At 41.2% G+C, this 24,209-nt stretch overlaps 1 protein-coding gene across 5 annotated transcripts in view; it reads right to left on the bottom strand.

The window, feature by feature from the left end:
• Positions 1 to 24,209, bottom strand: part of Armc8 (armadillo repeat containing 8) — an 89,846-nt gene that overhangs the window by 50,572 nt on the left and 15,065 nt on the right. For all 5 annotated transcript variants that reach the window (XM_052187553.1, XM_052187552.1, XM_052187554.1 and 2 more), the window contains exons 2-6: positions 21,082 to 21,158; positions 8,694 to 8,765; positions 6,579 to 6,721; positions 6,206 to 6,303; positions 1,623 to 1,715 (exon numbers count right to left, since the gene is read on the bottom strand). In XM_052187553.1, the coding sequence (XP_052043513.1) occupies positions 1,623 to 1,715; positions 6,206 to 6,303; positions 6,579 to 6,721; positions 8,694 to 8,765; positions 21,082 to 21,158 (483 nt within the window). The remainder of the gene's footprint in view (positions 1 to 1,622; positions 1,716 to 6,205; positions 6,304 to 6,578; positions 6,722 to 8,693; positions 8,766 to 21,081; positions 21,159 to 24,209) is intronic.

Here is a 24,209-nt window from a genome sequence, read left to right as displayed (position 1 = left end):
ATAACTAACTGCTTTATGACAATTTCAAGACGCAGGCTTTAAGCACATTCCTTCCTCTTAGCTCACTAACACACCTGCAGACAAAATTATGGGAAGTACTCACTGGGTCCTTGCTAAGTTGTGGGTACTGTTCTAAATGCTTTCTCTAAACTGTCTTGTGTGACTGCTCACCATACATATGATGGAGACTTCTGTGGGGAGCCAAGTAAAAAACAGGTCTCCTAAAAATCTGTCTCCTTTTGATGTCTCATGAAACTAGCTTCTGCACAGCAAAGGAAACAACATGTAAAAGGCAGCCGTAGGAGGGGAGAAAATCAGCAATAGCTTAGCCATCTGATTAGTGTCTAGAACATACAAAGAACTAAAAAAACTAAAGAGCAGGAAAATGCTAGTCCAAACACTGACAGGGATGACGGGAATGGCTAAGGAGGAAGGACTGTCTCCAACACTGGTGCCTCTCTGTGCCTCTCCCTCTGCATCCAGACTTTCCAAAACCAAAACAGGAATACTTAAACCTTGTGGGTTTGAACCCGTTGTTAGAGAATGAATTTCAGCATTTTCTTTTTTTTTTTTTTTTAGTTTTTGGATTTGGTTTTTTCAAGACAGGGTTTGTCTGTATAGCCCTGGCTCTCCTGGAACTTACTCTGTAGACCAGGCTGGCCTTGAACTCAGAAATCTGCCTGCCTCTGCCTCCCAGAGTGCTGGGATTACAGACTTGCACCACAACTGCCCTGCTAAAATTTCATTTTCTATCAGTTGGCCTACACACGTTCAAAACCATCAAGAACAGAAATCTTAATGATTTTTGGGGGGCGTGGGGGGAACAAAACAAAGAAACCCTTATATTTTAGGCTATGGTAATCAATTAGGGACTAGATGGGGTTAAAAATAATTATATTTACAATGTAGATATCATTCCTGAAGCCAGGTGAACTAGTTTTATTTGGGAAGATATGCTAAACAGCATAGAAGAGTAGGTAGGTAGGGATGTTTAGTTTCTACTTCCTTCCTGAAGCCAGAAGCACCCCTCCAGGCATCTGAGTTACACATCATAGGAAGGTAGGCAATGCTGTCCGCAGTCACTGTCTGGATCATTAGAATATACACAATAAACTGAGTTGACATTAGAAAGCATTTAGGAATTATGAAAACTTCAAATAAAGGCAGGTGGTGGTGGCACAGGCATTTAAGCCCGCACTTGGGAGTACTTGCAGCACTTGTAGAGGCAGGCAGATCTCTGAGTTCAAGGCCAGATAGACTACAAACCAAGGTCCAAGACAGCCAGGGCCTTTTAAAAGCACAAAAACTGGACTTTTCAGACACCAAGCACATGGACTGTAGAGGGCAGGACGAGTGCTGCTGCCCTGCCCTCAGTATGCTACAGAGAAGCTGTCAAGGGAAAAGGGAAAAGCTCTCAATTAGGAGACAAATGTACAGTGTGCTAAAGTCAATAAAACGTGCACAAGGCTCAGAGAGATGTCAACCAGCACACTCACCCTAAGTAGCACATTCACAGCCAGAAAGCAAGCCAGAGTGTAGTTCAGGCTTCAACAACCAGCTGTTACATACGAGAAGACACACAAGTTTACAGTGAGGGTGAGGACATTTCCTCTAGTTCTTACTTTGCAACAGTGTGAGAAGATCTGGCAGATATACTCCTGGGTGTAGCGGGATCTGCTCAGTAGTGCCATGAGGTGTGGTATCACCGTAGCATCCTGGATGGAGGGGAAGGAGCAGACAGCAACAAAAAACTTAGTCACTAAGCATATATGTATTTCTACAAGTAAGTATGCTTATTTTATGTAAATGAGTACACTGTTGCTATCTTTGACACACCAGAAGAAGGCATCAGATTGAGTACAGATGGTTGTGAGCGACCACGAGGTTGGGGGAATTAACTCAGGACCTCTGGAAGAGCAGCCAGTGCCCTTAACCACAGAGCCGTCTCTCCAGCCCCAATGCTTCTTGTCTTAATGGTATTAAATCAAATCTCTTTAAGGTATAGCAAAATAAAAGCATCATGGCCATCAGAACTGTTCAAGCATAGAATAACAAAAGATGTTTTCATAGTCATCCTTGAAAATAAAATCCAAGACAAAGAACTTAATATCTCCTCTGTAAGTAAGCAATGATCTCACTATAAAACAGCATTGCAAAGAATAGGAAAAAAAAATCAATTCTGAAATCAAAATGTGATGGGGTGACTTATTAACACAATGTTAATAAGAACAGTATAAAACAAGTCTGGGTCTTGAGATGTTATGGTAAACACCAGTAACAACGATGATGTGTTAGCTATTTTCAATGTAGCCAAGGTAGGACACTTCACATGATTAATAACGTCTCACATAAAGCCCACTCCTGAGCTGGAGAGCTGGCTTATGGGTAAAGTGCCTGCTCTCCAAGCAGCCATGCAAGCACAAGGATCAGAATCAGCTCCCCAGGACTCAGGAGCCAGGTGGGTGTGGCAGCCCACCAGCAATCCCACCTCAGGAAGCAGACAGCAGGAAGAGGTCAGCTAGCTACACTAGCCCAGTCTCTGGGGGCAATACATAAGGTGAGAAGCAACTGAGGAAGACACCCAGTGTCAATTTCTGGCCGCACATGTACAAGGACACCAATGAGCATGTGCACATACATACAGCCATATACATGCAAGCACACACATTCTTGCACACCACTCACAAACATACACACAGACACATAAAAACAGTTTACGGCCCATTATCTTGCTTACTAGTGGCAAAGGAAAATTCAGGCCTGCTGCCAGGTGTTCTAAGATCTCCTTTTATTTGTAATGCAAAACCAATTACAAACTAAAGTGGGATTTTCGGACTGAACCAGATAGAAAAGGAAACTTGGCTCAGGTTTCCTAGTTTGAAAGTGGGCCACATCCAGAGCCAGGCTTAGGTACAAATGGACACACAACTCTCCCAAGAATGGTCTCAATGACTAAGTCTCACTCTGCAAGCCTGAGGAGGATCTGAGAATATGAAACCTACCTAATTCCCAAAGGAACGCTGCTGGTCTTCAGACAAAAGCAGATGAGGAAGAAAGAATGCCCAAGACACATAGGGCCCAGCAAGGAAGACAGAAGGCTACATACAATTCCTTGAAAGTGGAATCTCTGCCCCTTGCTTGCACATTAGCATGACTAACGTTGTCATGGGTAGTTTTTAAAACAAAAAGAGAAAGACTTCAAAACAGCCATGGAAGTCCAAGAGGCTGAGAACAGGCTGAGAGAAAAGGGATTGGCTAGGTTCTAAGACTCTGCTCAGTTCTAATTCACTTCTTCCTCTTCCCTTTCTCTACTGCTTTCTGATTCACCAACCCATCCAACAACCCCCTAACCATCTTCTTATGTGTGTCCTCTCTGTCAACTAACTTTCTAAATCTGTAGTGCAGACATAATAAAAAGAACAAGGAATAGTTACATAACTGCCCCCAGTTACCTGTCAGATAAGCAGGATGCCAATTAAAAATGTAGAGAGAATATTTTATGTACTGTATGGATGCATCACCTGTCAATTAAAAAGTCCATGGTCTATGGCTTAGTCAGGAAATAGAGGTGGGACATAAGGGAGGAAAAAGAATTCTGGGATAGAGTCAAGCTGGAGACTGGGCCAGGAAGATGTACTGAGATGGATGCATAGTACTTGAGCACAGGTAACTAGCTATGTGGCAAAATAAGGGGTTAAAATAAATGGGTTATTGTACTGGTTGGTTGTGTGTGTCAACTTGACACAGGCTAGAGTTATCACAGAGAAAGGAGCTTCAGTTGGGGAAGTGCCTCCATGAGATCCAGCTGTGGGGCATTTTCTCAATCAGTGATCAAGTATGGGAGGGCCCCTTGTGGATGGTACCATCTCTGGGCTGGTGTTCTTGTGTTCTATAAGAGAGCAGGCTGATCAAGCCAGGGGAAGCAAGCCAGTAAGAAACATCCCTCATGGCCTCTGCATCAGCTCCTGCTTCCTGACCTGTTTGAGTTCCAGTCCTGACACTTCCTTTGGTGATCAACAGCAATGTGTAAGTGTAAGCTGAATAAACCCTTTCCTCCCCAACCTGCTTCTTGGTCATGATGTTTTGTGCAGGAATAGAAACCCTGACTAAGACAAATTGGTACCAGCATAGTGGGGTATTCCTGTGACAACCTGACCATGTTTTGGGGAGGACTGTGGAAGGACTTTGGAATTTTGGGCTAGATGATACATTCGGTGTTAAGAGCTCTGTGGACCGTTCTGTAGGAGCTTGGAAGATAATGTTGAGAATGGTGCACAATGGAGCCCTGGCTTGTGAAATTTCAGAGGGAAGATTAAAGACTCGTATCAGGGTTATTGCTGTTTTGATTGTGAAGATTCTGTAGTTTTGGCTAGCTGGGACTGAAGAATCACCTATGATTAACAAGATACCAGAACTACTAAAGAGAAATCTTTGCATAACTGGAACTATAGATGCTGGTTAGCTGGAGCAAAGAAATTAGCGGTGAGTAAGACGAGACCAGCATCATTGAAGTGACATCTTCTGGGAAATGTTTTCTGAGAGCACAGAGGCTGTGTTATAGAGATAGTCAAGGTTGTACCTTGTGTTGTGGCTGGACTTGGTACTGTGTAAGAGTCACCCAGGTGGGATTGGTTTTGAAGGCATGAAGGGGTCATGAAGAGCAACGGAGGCTCAGCACTGTGAGAGGCCACAGGTGAAGGTGCAGCCTCAGTTGCAACTGATGGCCCAGGACTATAGGGTCATGCAAAGGAGTTGAGGCTTGGCACCATGAAGAGAGCCTGTGAGGTTATTGGTTAAGCCTAGTTACAGCAGAAGGCAGCAGTGTTTTGGAGATGCCAGTAACATGAGATGACCACCAAGAACAGCAGCAGTGGTGGAGTACAGGCGGCTGAAGTCTAGAAGACAAGGTGTGTGCTACAAAGGGCAGAGCTGGAGAAGTAACCCAAGCCCTTGGAGGAACCCAGAAGATCGTGAAATGGATCCTAGACACTGGATGGTTGGAGTTTGATTTTTGCTTTTGATTATGACTGTGCCCTGATACTTTTCCCTTTTGAAGGAAGAAAGTATTTTAGTGGAGCCTACAGTTAAGAAACTTTGAATTTTTAAAAGACTTTGAATTTTAAAAGATATTGGACATTTTAAAGGGACTGAACTTTTAATATGTAAAGACTGTGAGACTTTTAGTTATTTAGATCTTGGGGATGAATAAGAAAATAAGGGTTGAGGCTTAATAGTGATATGTTTGTGTCAAATTGACAATTGTACTAGCTGGTTTTGTGTGTTAACTTGACACAGGCTGGAGTTATCACAGAGAAAAGAGCTTCAGTTGGGAAGTGCCTCCATGAGATCCAGCTGTGGGGCATTTTCTCAATTAGTGATCAAGGAGGGAGGGCCCCTTGTGGGTGGTGCCATCCCTGGGCTGGTAGTCTTGGGTTCTATAAGAGAACAGGCTGAGCAAGACAGGGTAAGCAAGCCAGTAAGAAACATCCCTCCATGGCCTCTGCATCAGCTCCTGCTTCCTAAGCTGCTTGAGTTCCAGGCCTGACTTCTTTTGGTGATGAACAGCTGTGTGGAAGTGTAAGCTAAATAAACCCTTTCCTTCCCAGCTTGCATCTTGGTCATGATGTTTGTGCAGGAATAGAAACCCTGACTAAGACAGTTATCTTTAGTTATGATCTAGTCAGAGAAGAACATAGCTATCTGTAAATATATTTTGAGTCTGAGTCTTATTCCTGGGAGCATGGAGCTGGCAGGAAAAACTGAACTTAACTTCTACATAGAAACAACCCCTTACTTTCTTACTGACGGTAGTTAGTGCCTGGGCAGCTTCTGACAGTTGACCTCTCTACACAGTCCAGTCAGCTAGGTACACTAAACAGTTCTGTGGCTGCCCTGTCTTTTAACACTTTTGAATTTTCAACTGTCTTTATGATATAAAATTGAAATGTTTCATACTTTAGAAAAACATACTTCCTTACTTTACATATAAAATCAACCCATAGAGCTAAGCCTTTAAAAGCAGCATGTAAGTTCTCAAACTGTAATTCACTCACTTATTTACAAAGCCTACAACATTCAACATCCCAAATAAAGCAGAAAGTCAAATACTTGCTATGACTTCTACATTTAACAGTTACGGTGAATTAGGAGACACTAAGCAAACTAGAAATAAACTGACTGTGACCCTAAAATACCCCAAACTCACTGTATACAGTAGCTCCTCTGGAGTGACAGGGCTGGTGAAGATTGTCCGTAGGCATCGGAGGCAAGCTTCAATGAACTTCAGGTCTGGGGACAGTAGTCCTATTAAGATAAACTACATGTGAGACATAATTTTTGTTGTCTGTTTTTTGTTTTGTTTTATTTCTTATTTTTTAGACAGGGTTTTTCTGTGTAGAACAGTTATCCTGGAACTCTGTAGACCAAGCTGGCCTCACACTCACAAAGATCTGCCTGTTCTCGGCCTCCTGAGTGTTGGGATTAAAGGTATGGGACATTCCTTCCCAGAATGAAACACATCTTTCAACCAAAATCTAAACACTGTAAACAGAATATGTAGACCCTGGTTCCCTACATACCTTGTAGTAAGGCAGGGATAATATGGCAGTCTAGTAGAGACTTGACATTGTTTTCTGTGCCCATGGCAAGACTCCCTAGGACCACTGCACATTCAGTTTTCAGTTCTGTGCTTGAGGTTTCTTGTTGAAGCAAATACAACAATCTAAAAAATAAGGGGGACGTGGTCAACAGACTGTAAAACAAAATGTAATTAATGTAACGAGGCAGTGCAATAAAAGCAGTGTGAGAAATACAACCCACATAATGAAAATGTGGTAGACACACCAATCAAAAGGCAGAGTTGCAAAGCACACTCCCAACAGATACATTTACAACACAACTTCTACACCTAAAGCTCGAGGGTCATTGCAGAAAGGTAGGCAGAAAGAGCCAGAGGAACAGGGAGGTTGTTGTGAGAGTGTGTCTCCTAGGATGTCAGAAGCTACACCATAAAGTCTCCCCACATGACTGTATAAACATGGATGATACCTGCAGACATGCTAACATGGATGGGGAAAACCTCACATGGCCTTGTCCCTAGATGAAGAAGGACAGGCAACTAAGGAATGCTCAGAACAGGACAAAGAGTCTTCTCCAAAGAAGAACATGCCAGATGGTTATTGAGCATCAAAGAGTCAGCCTTGAAAACCTGCATACAAGTTACAGTGTACAGACTGAACACTTACACACACACACACACACACACACACACACACACCAACTACTAATAAAAAAGAAGCCATACACATACCCTGATAACAACTACTAATAAAAAAAGAGGCCGTAAATTTGAAAGAGAAAGGTAAAAAGAGGGAAAACTGTAGAGATGAAAGAGGTGCTATAAAATAATATTATGTAATAAGGATACATGTTCCACTATGTTCATAGCATCCCTATTTATAATTGCCAGAAGTTGGAAAGAACCCAGGTATCCCTCAACAGAAGAATGGATGCAAAAAATGTTGTATATATACACAATGGAGTACTATTCAGCCATTAGAAACAATGAATTCATGAAATTCTTAGGCAAATGGATGGAGCTGGAGAACATCATACTAAGTGAGGTAACCCAAACTCAAAAGATGAATCATGGTATGTACTCACTAATAAGTGGATATTAACCTAGAAAACTGGAATACCCAAAACATAATCCACACATCAAATGAGGTCCAAGAAGAACGGAGGAGTGGCCCCTTGTTCTGGAAAGACTCAGTGAAACAGTATAAAACAAAATCAGAACAGGGAAGTGGGAAGGGTTGGGTGGGAAAACAGGGGGAGGGAAGGGGACTGATGGGACTTTCGGGGAGTGGGGGTCCAGAAAAGGGGAAATCATTTGAAATGTAAATAAATATATCAATAAATTAAAAAAACAAAAACAAAAAAATATTATAATCTCAATAAATTTAAAAAATGAAAAATAAAAATATAGCTGTCTGAACTTATTTGGATTTTTGAGTAATTATTTATTTATACTCAATGAGTAAACACTGAGAAACAAATATCCAAGACATTGTCTTATTTTGTACAAGATAAATATCACAGTTTACTAAACTATAAATCTAAAAGTTGTAAGCAAGTGGTCTCTGTAGAACAGCACCATCCCTGTGTTATCTACCACTTCCTAGTGGGTCCCTTCAGGATCTGAAGACTCCTAGTGCCAAGTTCTACTGAATCTTAAATGCAAAGTAGAAATGGACCCTGAATTCAAAGCAGCAATACTAAGAGGAACTCTTACTAATGTTCTTAACAAAAATGTTCAGAGTCTTGTGAAATTGTGAATGGAATGCTTTCTTTTCTGTCTACTTATCCCATGCCAGTTTGAGAACAGTTGACAAAGAACTACTCCCAAATCCTCACCCTCCACCACTTCTGACCATTTCCATGCTCTATGAGCCCTGTGCTCCCTAAGCATATGCGCTCTCTCTCTCTCTCTCTCTCTCTCTCTCACTCTCTCTCTCTCTCTCTCTCACACACACACACATACTTACATTTATGTCTTTGTTTCCTCAGACACAGTTTGTGCACTTTAAGGCATTATTTAAAAACACATTTATTTTAAAAAAACAAAGATTATGAGGTCAGAAGACACTAGAGACCCGGCAGGAACAACAGAGTAAGTTTGACAGCAAACGTACCTTGGAACAGCTCCTAGAACAATGAGGTTGGCTTTCTGTTTATTGTTTCCAATTACTGCATTTTTCATGTCTCTAAATTCAAGAGAAGAAGAAAACAAAAACAAGCATACTGAGACACCATAGTAAAGTATCAAAGGCCAACTCATTCTACTTTATCATGCAACATCCTGGATAAAGGGCAGAAATGAGTGACAGATCTCAGCTCCTCACCCTTGTCAGCCTGAGTGCTAAGGAGAGGGGACAGTGACAGGGGCTAACTGGCTATGGGACTACACAACAAGAAGCAGAATCCTGGGGACGAGAAATCCTGAGTACTGGTAAAGACTTCTGAAAACAAGATGGATTTCTCTACAATGGACGATATTCCTTTGAACACAAAGGAAGGAGTGTGTTAGGCCACTTCAGCATAACTCTGAGACTAGATGACAAACGACCAGCCCATGGCACCTACCTGACTGCAGCAAGAACCACTGGGTCCCACCTCACCTGTGACTTTAGAGCCACTCAGCCTCCATCAGAGCTCAGCAGCCTTTCGGGGATGCACAATCATTCTCATAATCTCACTTATCTATCCATATGCATGCCCCCCACATGTGTGTGCATAAGCAGAAGACTCTTAGAATAAGCGAGAGGGCCAGAAGTGCTGGAGGGCAAGGATTTCAGGAATAGTTATTTGATTCTAGAGATTTAATGTTCCTCCTCTTCTTCCTTTTCTTTTGTGTCTTCCCTCTTCCTTTCCTCTGTGTGTGTGTGTGTGAATAGAGACCAGAAGAAGGTGTCTGGCCTGAATCTTGCATTATAGGTAGTTGTGAACCACACAACAGGGACAGGGGAGGGGCGTGGGCGTGGGCGTGTGTGTGTGTGTGTGTGTGTGTGTGTGTGTGTGTGCTGGGCACCAAACTTGGATCCTCTGTAAAAGCAGCAAGCACTCTCAATCACTCTTATCTATCTCTCCAGCCCCGGAGCAGTTCTTATGACTCCATCTTATCTGCTTGCTTCTTATTAGCTGTACGCCTTCCCCCCCACTTTGGTTTTTAATGGCTTCTTTAAAATTTCCAATGCAATATTTAATTTCTTACATTTAGTCTTCATTTGATATCTCATTAAACATCAGAAGAAAGTTGTGAACACATTTCCATCCTGTCCTTTCTGTGTCCTGCTGTGCTCACACACTTTGTCTTCCAGTTGGTTAGAAACAACACACTACACAGGATTAGTATTTCTGCTTACATATCTGATTATCTTTTAGGAAGATAAAAAATAATTCTTGTATATTTTTATATATTTGCCAGTTTTCATTCTAGCCACACAAAGAGTTCTTTACTTCAAAAATAAAACTGTTTTCTAAAATAAGAGTACCTCTATAAATGTCTATTCGGTTTATAAATTCATAGATGGCCCCAATGGATATATAGAGAAAATATGAATAAGGTAAAACTAATTCATAATGACCAATGAAACACTGTTAAAGTACCTGATAAGAACTGTCTGGTACTGAACACAAGAGGGTGTGTTCCTACACAGCACTGTTCTAAAGGCGAGGAAGAAGCATTACCATACCCAAGGGCACCTCAGACACTTGTAAGGATGGCCAGAGAGACTTCCAGTCTGTTTTACAAATGCGTGAAAAACCCTTTTTGTACAGATTTAAAGCAAGTGGCACGGTAGACTAGGAGGGATCGAGCAGGGGAGACAGAGGGGAGAGAGTACTGGGAGAGACAACTAGGATCAGAGGTGAAGGAGCATCTCTGGGAGCTAGAAACCAAGGACAATGGAAACTCTCAGGAATCTATGAGGGTGACTAGCTAAGACTCCTAGCAATGGGGGATATGGAGCCTGAAATGGCCATCTCCTGTAATCAGGCAACACTTGCAATGAAGGGATTAGGACACCAACCCAGCCACAAAACCATCCATCTACAATTTGTCCTGCTTATAAGATGTGCTAGGATAAAGATGGAGCAGAAAGTGCGGGAGTTACCAACCAATGGCCCAGCTTGAGACCCATGCCACGAGAGGCATCTACCCAATACTTCTTCTATACCTGCAGACATGAGCCTACTATAACCATCATCTCTAGTGGGTTGGCCTAATGCTACTTGTATTATAATGCTAATTTGCCCCCCCCCCAAAACCTGTTTGCTCCAAAGGCAAGAGAGTGAGTTCACATATAAGACACATGACATGTGAGACACTGAGGGACCCGCCCCCAGTTAATTCTAATTGGCAAATAAAGATGCCAGCAGCCAATAGCTGCGGAGAAGAGACAGAGGTGGGTTTAGGTTCCTGGGCTTGAGACCACGAGAAGGTGCAGAGAAGCAGAATGTAGCCAAAGAGGAAGAAGATGCAGGAGAGAGAGCAGATGGGATAGCTGGGTCACAAAAGCACGGCCACGTGGGCTGGCCAACTGGAGTCAAGAGCAGCCCAGGTGGACATGGGAATTAGAAGTAACTCGGAGTTATTGGTAGGAAAGTGGATCCTAACAGCATGGAGGGTAAGCAGTTGCCCAGCTATTGTGCTGTGCTGTCTAAGGCATATTAAAATATAAAGGTTGTGTGTGTTTTTCATCTGGGGACATAAATGATCAAAGGTGGGAAGAAACCCTGCATCAAGATTTTTTTTTTTAGATTTATTTGTTTATGTGTGAGTACACTGACACTCTTTTCAGACACACCAGAAGAGGGCATCAGATGCTATTACAAATGGTTGTGAGTCACCAGGTGGTTGCTGGGAATTGAACTCAGGTCCTCTGGAAGAGTAGTCAATATTCTTAACCACTGAGCCATCTCTCCAGCTCTCCACATTGAGATTTTTAATATAATTATTTACTACAGTCATCAGAGAGGCTTCCCAGCAACTGATAGAAACAGCTGCAGAGAACTACAGCCAAACATCAGGTGGAGCTTGGGGAATCCTGATGAAGGGGGAGAAAAAGGATGGAAGGAGCTAGAGAGGTCAAGGGAACCACAACAAAACCTACAGAATCAACTAACCTGGGTGCATAGGGGTTCGCAGAGACTGAACCTCCACCAGGGAGCCTGCATGGGCTGACCTAGACCCTCTGCACGTATATAACTGTGTAGGTGGGTCTTCATGTGGGGCTCCTTACCATAGGAGCAGGAACTGTCTCTGATGCTGTTGCCTGCTCTGAGATCCTTTCCTCTTACTGTGCTGCCTTGTCTAGCCTCAACAGGAAAAGGTGTGTGGGGCCTTACTGCAACTTGATATGCTAAGGCTGACTGATATCCATGAGAGACCTCCCCTTTTCTGAAGAGAAAAGTAAGGAGTGGATGAGGAAGAGGAGGGGTGTGGAGGAAGGTAAGGAATATAAGAGGAGGGAGGGGAAACTGTGGTAGAGATGTAAAGTAAATAAATAACAAATACAAAGAAAATGGCACTTTTTCTTGTAGTATATATGTCACATAAATAAAAGGTTTTGCTTTAATCAAAAGTGAAGCACATGGAAAATCAGAACCAGTTCAGCAGCATTCATTGTGTCCAAGTGAGTTACCAACAGCACACAGCCGTCTCAGGACACCCTGGCAGCCCTCAGAAGGTTTCTACTGTAGTTAGACCTACACATTACATATGAGAACACTATAAATCATCTTATCTCTATAAGCAGGGAAGACATTAAGTGCTTCTGGGGATTAAGGGTATTAAGTCGGAATTGTTGCTATGAGTCTAAAACATTGCAGGATAGTATAACAGTGTTACCAAAAAATAAGGGGAATTGGGTAGGGGTTATTACAACCAGTGTTAGGTGGCACTCCGGTTTTCAGCTCATCCATCTCTTTTATCCCAAAATAAGCACCCCCAAACAATTTTGCTTCTCCCTGTTTTAAATAGCAAAGGTCTACAATATATAAGAATGTTTTGCAATCTTAAGTTACAGCTCTAGAAAAACCTATAGAGTTAGCAAAATATGATGTGGTAAAAAAAAAAAGTGAGGGATGAAAGTAAAACAACAACAACAACAAGAAAACCCAACTCAACAGATGAGTACATATTTCCAACACCAAGCACGTTTACTGGCTGAGTATGGCTCTGTGGCAGAAAGTTTGCCTAAATGCTCAAGGCCCTGGGTTCAATCCCCAGCACCTTCTTAAGACACACAAAAAGCACCAGCTCTTATACAATTATCTTCTTCAATAATCAATGGGGAATCCTAGTGTTTAGAGGTATGCTAAAAGCCGGTGTCAGCATGCATTACTAAGTGTGATTTTTATGTATTGAGGTATTTTTATGAAACTTCATGCTTTCCCATTAACCATCTAAGGTTAGGTCTTTCAAAGACTGATCTAACCCTCTCTGTAAACTTTCCCTCAGATCTCCTGGATGATTTAGAATAGATAATGAACTGTTCATTATGAGGCTGAATGAGAGTTATTAAGGTTTTGTGGTTTTTTGTTTTTGGTCTTTAGTTTTCTCGAGACAGGGTTTCTCTGTATAGTTCTGACTGTCCTGGAACTCACTCTGTAGACCAGGCTGGCCTCAAACTCAGAAATCTGCCTGCCTCTGCCTCCCAATTGCTGGGATTACTGGCATGCGCCACCACTGCCCAGTAAGGTTTTTTGTTTTTTGTTTTTTTTAAACCAAGTTCTGATACACAATTATACAACAGTAAACTACCAAGACCTCAGTGAAGAAGACTGTCCACTGGGCTCCTATCTCCTCATTAAGCCGACTGGCTTCTTCTTAGAGACAGCTCTGAGTCACTGGCACTCCTCGCTAGTGGTCTGCTGTGCACTCTCCTCATCTCCCGCTCGCAGTGCTTCCTCTCCTCCTGTGCTAATGCAGCACAGCTGACCCGGAAGCTGCTGCTGTGTCTCTGCCATGCCAGGCACTGCTCTGACTCTCTACTACAGAACTCTCAGTCCTGTTCCTCATTTCCCCTTCATCCTTCCTAAACTAAGAAAAACAGGAGGTGTCTATCCCTACAATACTCTGTGGACCCATTCCAGATACCTGAAAGAAAAGAAGAAAAGTGTGTTACAGACAAAACACACACACACACACTCGCTAGCACGCACAGGCATGGGCACAAAACCAATTTTCTAATTCTCTTAAAAGTTTGTATCAATGTCTAAGAAAAAAGAATGTTTGCTTTGGCTCCAGTAAGTAAATGTAGCCATGTTAGACAGGAAAATTAAGTACGTTCAGTTGTTACTTTAATGGCTAAGCAGGTCATTTTCATGAAACTGTTAAAATAAAAAGAGATGGCAGGTAGACTGACAGATTCTACTGCCTACTTAATGTGGCAGTCTGTAACACACTTCTTCTAAGAAGTCTAAGAATGATGTCAATGTCACAGTGTCACTCCCCACTGATGACCTGATGGCTCCAGATTTCAGTAGGTATCTCTAGGAGCATTTAATTGGAGCACATTCAATCAGGGATAAGCCTATATTTATTTCTAAATAGTCAAAGAATAATGAGCTTAAAACTTATTAAAATTAAAACAGCATTAAGGCTGGCATTCCAGACTAAAGAGCAGCTACACCAGTGCATTCTGAACTAGTGTCATTTCTCAATCACCTAAGGCAGTTCTCATTTAGAAGAAAATACTATTTTATAGTTATTTTTGTTCCAAATGATAAGAAATAGTTGAATAATATGTTGGGTACTAAAAACTACAATCTGAGTATAAGGCTTGGCTCACAAACTTTCACTAGCAAAAACAATACATGTAAACTAAGGAGGAAAAAAAAACCCATGTTTGTGAGTTAGCTAAGAATAAAGCAGCATCTTACAAAAAGAATGCAATATAATAAGACATCTTATTAAATCATCCAAATATAAACTTTCTATTTCTTTTCTTTTTTTTTTTTTTTTTTTTGATTTTGGGTTTTTTTTTCAAGACGGGGTTTCTCTGTATAGCTCTGGCTGTCCTGGAACTCACTCTGTAGACCAGACTGGCCTCGAACTCAGAAATCCACCTGCCTCACCTCCCAGAGTGCTGGGATTACAGGTGTGCGCCGCCACCGCCCGGCTAAGCTTTCTATTTCTAAGCATAGCTAGACTAACAATTTATCATTTGAAAGATGCTATATTAACTAAAATTCAGGGGCTAGAGAGAGCACTTAACTAGAATCAGTCTTCAACAGATATTTTTTAAGGATTTATTTATTTATTTTATGTATGAGTGCTCTATTTCCAAGTACAGCTGCGTGCCAGAAGGGAGTGTCAGATCTCATTACAGATGGTTGTGAGCCAAAATGTGGTTGCTGGGAACTGAACTCAGGACCTCTGGAAGAACAGCTAATGCTCTTAACCACTGAGCCATTTCTCCAGCCCCTGACCATAAAAGAAATTTAAAAAGGAGTTCGATGATGATGTATTACTTAGAATCTTGAATTAGGAATCATTTTCCCCCAAGTTCTGGGATCAAACCCAGTCCTACCTATGCTAAACAAGTCCCCTCTAGTATCAGCTGCATCCTTGGGCCACGGAAACAAACTTTACATAGCAAACTTGGCTCAAGTCAACTTAAAACACTTACTGTATTCCTACCATATCTGCAAACAGAACAGGCCTGAGAGATGGTGGTAAATTAATTCACTCTTATCACTCTGTGATACTTAAAATGTAACTTCAGATACTTACATAAAACTAAAATATTTTACAATAAATATTTCATTTCTCTATAGCATCTTATGGTTCCTTAATAACAAATGAGCATTATCTTTAGAATATCTTTTATTTATTGATAATTTCATGTATGTATACAATATATCTTGATTATATCTACCCCTAATGAACGATTTTGCAAATTAAATACTGCCTCAGAAATTAGACTTTTTACTAGATTTAACTCTGTTCTACCAACATGACTGCAAATCACCTTATTTTTTCCAAAAAACCAAAGTGTACAACTTAATAAATTATGTAACAAATTTAAAACATTTTGAAGCATGTTAATCATTCTAAAGAACATCAAAGAGTGTGTTAGAACATCACAGAATAATGTGGCAGCAAATAGGTACATATGAAAAGATGTGCCTTATATATAAGCAGGTACATAGCTGACCTTCAAAGTCTGCATCACACATAGAAAGAGGTGTTTCTATAGCAGTAATTACTATGCCAAATTGAGCTAATAAACTACAGCAATCTGTCGTTCTTGGCTATAACTCCCAGGCTAAGTTCCATTTCAGAGTACTACTTTTAAAACTCAGGATTACTCTATTACACTGCTTCTCTAAAATATTGTTGTTTTATATGTATTCATTCACAAATATATTAAAATAATTTAAAATCAGCTTAGATTTAAAATTATCCTAGAAGTTAACCTTGTAACTTAATTCTCAAGAAATAAATACTTCATTTTTATATGAACTACTACTAATTCTGGTTTGTTTAAAAAGGAAGAAAGAAAAGGAAAGGAAAGGTAAGAAAAGGAAAGGAAAGAGGAAAGGAAAAAGGAAAGAAAAAAGGAAAGGAAAAAGGAAAGGAAAAAGGAAAGGAGAAGGGGAAAGGAGAAGGGGAAAGGAGAAGGGGAAAGGAGAAGGGGAAAGGAGAAGGGGAAAGGAGAAGGGGAAAGGAGAAGGGGAAAGGAGAAGGGGAAAGGAGAAGGGGAAAGGAGAAGGGGAAAGGAGAAGGGGAAAGGAGAAGGGGAAAGGAGAAGGGGAAAGGAGAAGGGGAAAGGAAAGGAAAAAGGAAAGGAAAAAGGAAAGGAAAGGAAAGGAAAAAGGAAAGGAAAGGAAAGGAAAGGAAAAAGGAAAGGAAAGGAAAAAGGAAAGGAAAGGAAAAAGGAAAGGAAAGGAAAAAGGAAAGGAAAGGAAAAAGGAAAGGAAAGGAAAAAGGAAAGGAAAGGAAAAAGGAAAGGAAAGGAAAAAGGAAAGGAAAGGAAAGGAAAAAGGAAAGGAAAGGAAAGGAAAAAGGAAAGGAAAGGAAAAAGGAAAGGAAAGGAAAGGAAAAAGGAAAGGAAAGGAAAAAGGAAAGGAAAGGAAAAAGGAAAGGAAAAAGGAAAGGAAAGGAAAGGAAAGGAAAGGAAAGGAAAGGAAAGGAAAGGAAAGGAAAGGAAAGGGAAACTTGTCTTTATCAAAAGCAGAGGCATATTACTTTCTGGAACCAGAAAACAATAATCATTACCAAAATGATCTCATCTCATTAGTACAATACAAACCTTTAGAAAGCACTTGATTCCTGTCACAATTTACACTACTGTAGGATTGAAACTCTCCGTGAATTACTGGAGGAATCTAGGCTAGCTCTGATTATGCTCAACTTTGAAATGATAGAGCCAGCCAAAGGTGTTCAGGTCACCTTTCCCTTTCAACACAGGGATATAAATGTTTGGTTACATGGGAATATCAACTGATCTTCTTTTGAAGAATCACTAAAATAAAAACAAGACCAGAAGCCTTGTTTAGATGTTTTTGAACACAGGACAGCTGAGGGGAGGGGTTAAGAAGATTTGATTTATGATCTGCAAAATCTTTGAACACTTCAACTATGAGATTTCAGATAGTTGAGCCAATCGATACCACACTAAGCTTGCCAAAAAACTGTACTGTAATTGTCCTTTGTTGTTTGCTGCTATTGTTTTGAGGCAGGGTATCATATAACCCAGATTGGCCTTGAACTTGCTATGTAGACAAAGCTAACCTCCAACTCAAGTTCCTCCTGCCCTTGCCTCCTGTGTGCTACAATGATGCCTACTACCATGTTCCACTTCTACAACGGTTATTTAAAGTCAAGAGCAGCTCTCTATACTAGAGAAAACTGAGACTAGGCAGTGTTGTCTATCTAGTCTGTCTGCTATGCCTACTCCCTTTTGTAATGCAAATTCTACTACAGTTCACAGCCTACGTGAGTACCACTCCTACCTGCACATATCTCACACTACACCTCTCTTCTAGTCAGTCATGTATAGGAAACTTCGCTCTTTTAGAAAAAAAGATTGGACTTTGTATTCAAGCCTTTGATATAGTAGGACCATCCAAGTTCATGCTGCATGTTATACTACGAGCATAAGTTAGCATTAGGTGACTGCTCGTCCTGTAACAACTGTCGAGCGGTACTGATTGCTAAGAGAACTTTCCAGCAGGGCCGCAGTCACTGACTAGGAGCATGCTCATGCTTGCATTACCCACAGAGCCACTATGTTACAGTTATGTCACTAGTACAGGCTACGATGAAAACTCATTGCTTACCTTTTCTTCAATTTTGTTTTTCCTGATAATACTTTACTTATGTTCATAATCTTTTGTGAGAAAAATAAATTAATTTTAATGCAAAAACATACAACTCTGGTTGGCTTGTAGACTAAGCTATAGTTCTTATCAAATCTTTTATATTCCTCCATTTGCACATTTTAGATTTGTAATTGTTTACTTCAGTTTGTCTATTCCTCCTCTAAAACAAGCAGGCTATCTTTGGTTGGCTCTAGTCTAAATATTTTCCTCTAGATGTCTACTGCATCCAATATAGCTTCTATGTGATTTTATGAAAATGTGTGTAAAAAAAGAAAGACTTAGGGCTGGAGAGATGGCTTTGCAGTTGAAGAGCGAGCACTGCTCTTCTCGAGGTCCTGAGTTCAGTTCCCAGCAACCACAGGGTGGCTCAGAATGGAGTCTGATCCCTCTTCTAGTGTGTCTGATGTCAGCTAAAGTGTACTCATATACACAAAATAAATAAATACATCTTTAAAACAAAGAATTAGCCGGGTAGTGGTGGTGCACGTCTGTAATCCCAGCACTCTGGGAGGCAGAGGCAGGCGGATTTCTGAGGTCGAGGCCAGCCTGGTCTACAGGCTCCAGGGCAGCCAGGGCTATACAGAGAAACCCTGTCTCGAAAAAACCAAATCCATAAATAAATAAATAAATAAATACATACATACATACATACATACATACATACATACATAAAAAAAAAAAAAAAAAAACACAAAGAACTAGATACACCTTTTCCCACTGTGGTTCCATTTTTCCTCCTCTATCAATACTGTATTGAAGAACCTCCACAATGCAGAGGGAAGACCAGGGAAGTCAATGCCTTTTTAAAGTAATTTAAAACTGGGCCAATAACTGGCCACTGCTTAAGTGGTGGTACCCATAACAGGCACTGAATTTCATAATTCTTACAACAAGCGGGGCAGTGGTGGCACACGCCTTTAATCCCAGCACTTGGGAGACAGAAGCAGGTGGATTTCTGAGACAGAGTGAGCTTCAGGACAGCCAGGACTACACAGACAAACCCTGTCTCGAAAAACAAAAACAAAAAAATAATTCTTACAACAACCTGGCAGGATAGGTGGTTATTTTCTCTTTAAGATGATGAAATAAAAGTTCAAGGAAATTGAGTAATTGGCCCAAACACATGGCTAGGAAAAGACCCCACCAGGAAATGTCACAACCAGGGATTTAACACACTGTTGGCCAACTCCAACACCCATGCTCAATCCAGGGCTTCGTGGCAGCACCTTTCCTCTGCCCATCCTGACAGCTAATGATGTCTGAGACCTAACCCTTTTTCAGGCGGCACTAAGGCTATCTAATGCATCACACTTAAACTGTTGTGTTATACTTTAGTGTCCCTCCTGTTCTTCCTTCTCCTATTCTAGAACTCTCTTACTTATCAGCTTTTAGAAAGCTATAGTGGTCTCTGGAAAATTAAAATGGTCCTGAAAGTGACAAGTAGCATCAGCATTAGTTACTCTATCAGACATAACCCAAGGAACCAGGTTAAGATGTCTGACTAGTAAATCCTACCAAGCAGTAATGATGATGGAAGTATCATCTTCTTATATATACTGAACACTCAATGAGTATTTTCAACTAAACTGAAGAATCCTAAATAATATTCAGTATTGTCTATCTAGAGGGCTGCCTGGCCTGCTACCTATCATATAAACCTACCCTCTAATTGGATAGTTATAACTAAAACTAATTTACTCAATGGAGGCTTTCATGCCACTTTTCTGGTAACAATCAAACTAGTCTTTAAAAGACCTGATTAAATCATCACAAATTCTCTCAGTTAAGAGGACAAAAGCAAAGTTATCATGGAGAGAAGATATCACCTCTTTTTGTTCCTCTAAAACAAAGGGGAAAGTAGCATCAAATATTTTAAGTGCATCCCAGTCAGCTTCCTGCCTCTGAATCAAAGGGCCTGAAGTAATAGCCCAGCAGTTAAAAGCACTTGCTGCTCTTGCAGAGTCCTTGGGTTCTGTTCCCAGCACCCATACTGGGTGGTTCACAGCCTCCTGTCCCTGATTTTGGGGAATCCAACATTCTCTTCTGGATTCTGCAGACACTTGCATATAGATAGTGCACAGATAGATACTTAAGCTCACACACACACACACACACACACACACATGTAATTTTTATTTGGTTTTAGTTTTTTCCTCCTCCCCAAGACAGATTTCTCTGTGTAGCCCTGGCTGTTCTAGAACTCGATTTGTAGAAGACGCTAGCCTCAAACTCATGGAAATCCTCCTGCCTCTGCCTCTGCCTCTTGAATACTGGTATTAAAGGTGTGTGCCACCATGCCCAGCCACATGTAATTATTTTTTGAAAAGAATTATAGTTTAAAAAAAAAAAAAGGTCATAAAGAAAGCATCTAGCTTACCATGGCTGAGCAAGAGTAAAGTTTAAAGTACTACCTGACTGGGAACATTAGCTAGGGAAAGGAAGAGACCCATCCTTGTGGCCTGATGGCCATCCCAAACACGGTTCATCTTCACCCTCCTTTGAACCTTGTTCCTTACACAAAACTGAGGCCTTTAGGCCCTGTGCTTCCAAGTTCGACAAGCAGCCTCATGTGTCTTCTTCCTCAGAACTAACATGTTAAAAGGAAAAGCCACTGAACACGAAAGGGAAGAAAATTTGCCTTCTAGTCCCTTAAATCTTAATCCACTTGTCCAACTTTAATTTCAAAATCACCTACAATGTGTTGGTTAAAAATGTTTTTTCCCTCATAAAAGATCAAGGAACTTTGGGAAAAGAAGGACATACATGCTCTCTGTTATCAATAACTTAAATTGTCTAATGACTGCTTTCTAAATATTGATATTTCAGTTTTCAGCACTTGGAAATTTTGATGGCAGTTGACGAGTTAGTCAAAAAACTAGCAAAACAACAAAATCCATCAGTTTTTAATTTTATTTTTATAGATATTAAAAGCAAAAACATTCTCCAAAGGAAACACTTTAAAATAGAAAACAAATGTTCTACAAAATATGAAGCCAATCATTGTTAGCTAAAAACTATCAACAAACCTTTATAATAAAATATTAAGTTATGAATGTAAAGCAATCATCTCATAAATGAAGCCAAAGGTCAGGAAAGAAGTTATACCTACATTTTCATAGTTATAATATTTGGCAGATTAAAACATGAAGACAAGATTTTTTGATAGAGTCTTAAATGCATACTACTTACATGACACCTTGGAGAACTTTCTGGGGATCAGGGTCAAATAGCCTGTCAACATAGTGGCGACTGCTAGCTGTTACCTCCTAGAAAGTAGGGGAAAAATGATGACATCTGAAGCCGTGCAAATCACAAATTCATAGCATCACCCACAATACTAAATCACTAAACACCCAAATCACTAAACAGTCTACTAAAGAAGACATGGCCTCCTTCTAGGACAAGTTTTAGTTGCTTCCTCACTGACACGCTAATAAGTAGGGGACTTTTTCTCTGTTATCAAAATAACTAGAAACTACAGCGTTCAACCCAAGATGTCAATGATCAATTTTTTTTAAAAAGAGCACCCAATTTTAAAAAACAGGTCAACTTGGGAAATCAACAAGGCACATAACTTGGTTCATTTTAAAAGTTAGAACTAAAAGGGGATACTACTTTTTGCTAGTCTTTTAAATAACTCTGAGAAAAACCCATGATCGACTATAGGTTAGGGGAGAAAGAGGACACCCAGCTCTCATTAGAAACCTAATTAGAAGCTGGGCAGTGGTGGCGCATGCCTGTAATCCCAGTACTTCGGGGGACAGAGGCAGGCGTATTTCTGAGTTTGAGACCAGCCTGGTCTACAGAGTGAGTTCCAGGACAGCCAGGGCTACACAGAGAAACCCTGTCTGGAAAAAAACCAATCCAAAACCAAAAAAGAAACAAAGAAAAGAAACATAATTAGGCACTGCACCCTTTGTGCTGAGCCCCACATGCTCTGTCAGCAGGAGAAGTAGGCACACATGTGCGTGCGTGCGTGCGTGCGTGCGTGCGGGGGGTGTGTGTGTGTACACACGTGTGCCCGTGCTGCCCAGTACACTACAAGATAGAACAGCTCCTGGCCAGTGAGAGGGCAGTACAAGGAAGTCCCTCAGATGCAGGGAGTGTCACAGGTAACAAGCTGACAAAGGTAAAAGTGTACAAGGTGGGGTAATAGCATTCCTCAGACCAAAAGAAAAAAGGGAAAAAAAGGCAATTCAAAGTCAAACTCCAAACCACAATGGAGCCGGCTAGTCTGAACTGAATGGCTCTTGGAACACACAGAATAGGGGAGCCAGGCAGCATGCACCTATAAACCCAGTCAGCTGCAAAGATGTCAAGGCAGGAAGAGGCCAACCTGGGCTACACAGTAAGTCCCTTCCTCAAAAAAAGAGTAGTTAGGGAGACACTTACCTCTTATTTGTACTGTGGGATATGTTCTTTATTATGCAATTTCTTGTAATATTTATTTTGTTGGGGCTCTTTTATACTTTTTTCAATATGTAATGTTATTTGAAAACCTATTAAAAACCTAGGAAGAAGTCTTTTTGCCCCTGCTCGTTTCCTCTGGTCTGCTGCAATGTGCTTGTGCACTGCCATCCATTAGCCATAAGGAGTTACTGGGACAAAGAAACCTTTCCAGTTTCCTCAAAATCCCAAATTAGTGGCAGGGCTAACTGCCATAACACAGTTCCAGCTTACACTTCTACAGCACTATTAGTTCTGGAGAAGTACAGACACTGAACCTTGCAGATAAAAAGTAATCAAAATCAATGTTCATTTTCACATTCCATTTATAAAAGACCAAACAGCAGAAATGAAAATTATTATGGACTCCATGAGCATTAAAGCACCTGCTAGAGTCTAATTTCCTGAAAATAGCAGGGTTAGGATTGTAAAGTTACCTGCCCCCACTTCCTTGACGTACAAAGCTTCTTCGGAAGGGTCAACAATGTCTGATCATGAAATGTTAGTCAAGCAAGGTCACAGGCAACCACAAGAATAAATCATGAAACACTACATTAGGAACAAAAGCTTAGATAAGCACAGGGCTAGAGAGATGCTCGTGGTTAGAAGCACTCAGAGCTCCTGCTGGAGTTCAGTAACCAGAACCCGCATGGTGGCTCACAGCCAGCTGTAACTTCAGTTTCAAGATATCTGACACTCTTTTTGGACCTTTGCAAGTACCAGGCACCTACATGGTGCATACAAATACATGCAGACAAAACACCCATACACATAAAACAAAAAAATAAATAAATAAAAGTTGAAAAATTCTAAGCAGTGGTAAACTGAGTAAATCTGTAAAACAAGCAGAAAAATTATGCCACACCACTTAAACTAGATAGTCTAACTGGATGTGGGAACACAACCTGACAAGACTTAATGCTGAAGGGATCTTCCAGACTCCAGGTCTGCAATGCTACAATTACAGTGTACACACCATGTCCAACTTTCTACTTGAAAAGGACCTAAACTCATCCTTGAAGTGAACACTTTTATCAACTGAGTCACCTCTCCATGCCCCACCCATTCCCTGGCTTTCTAAAAGTGAGTCTTCAGTCTTCTAGACTCCTCAAACTCTGAGCCTCTCTTCTAACTAGGGGCTGATGTGGTTTTACAGCTCACCCCCTTTACTCCCCAACTGTGTGTCTTCTGTTGCCTATCATGTTTTACACAGACAGAAGAGGGCCATGATCACTCACACTTTTTTAAAAAATGTGAATATTTGATAGGATCAGAGGTGAGGAGGATCAACATCTGTCCCAACACCAGGAGTAACTGAGACCAGCGGGACCCAAGCACACAGGAACTCTACCAGACCAGTGGCACGGGTTCCTTCCGGTCTGTCTGGGCTGGTGCCCTGAGCAGACCTAGGGTGCATACTCCTCAGCCAGTCCCACAATACCCAGAGGAAGCTCCACTCCCCAGGTGCTTTTATACACCCAGGATCCCAGGAGCTTGGTCACACCCAGATCTCAGGGTCCCAGAGGCAGCTTGAGTCTCAGGAGCTAGGACACACCCAGGATCTCAAGATCACAGGATCATAGAATCACAGGATCCCAGAGACAGCTTGACTCTGAGAAGTTCTGACACAACCAGGATCACAGGAAGGACAGGCTCCAGTCAGATATAGCGAGGGCAGGTAACACCAGAGATAACCAGAAGGTGGGAGGCAAGCATAAGGACATAAGCAACAGAAACCTAGGTTACTTGGCATCATCAGAACCCAATTCTCCCACCATACCAAGTCCTGGATACACCATCACATCTAAAAAGCAAGACTAGGCTCTAAAATCACTTCTCATGATGATGAGAGAGGACTTTAAAAAGAACGT

This window comes from Apodemus sylvaticus, chromosome 7 (assembly GCF_947179515.1).
Source record: "Apodemus sylvaticus chromosome 7, mApoSyl1.1, whole genome shotgun sequence".
In the NCBI taxonomy this organism is placed as follows: Eukaryota; Metazoa; Chordata; class Mammalia; order Rodentia; family Muridae; genus Apodemus; species Apodemus sylvaticus.
Note: the sequence above shows the minus strand (reverse complement) of the source record. Positions and strands in the feature narration are given on the sequence as shown.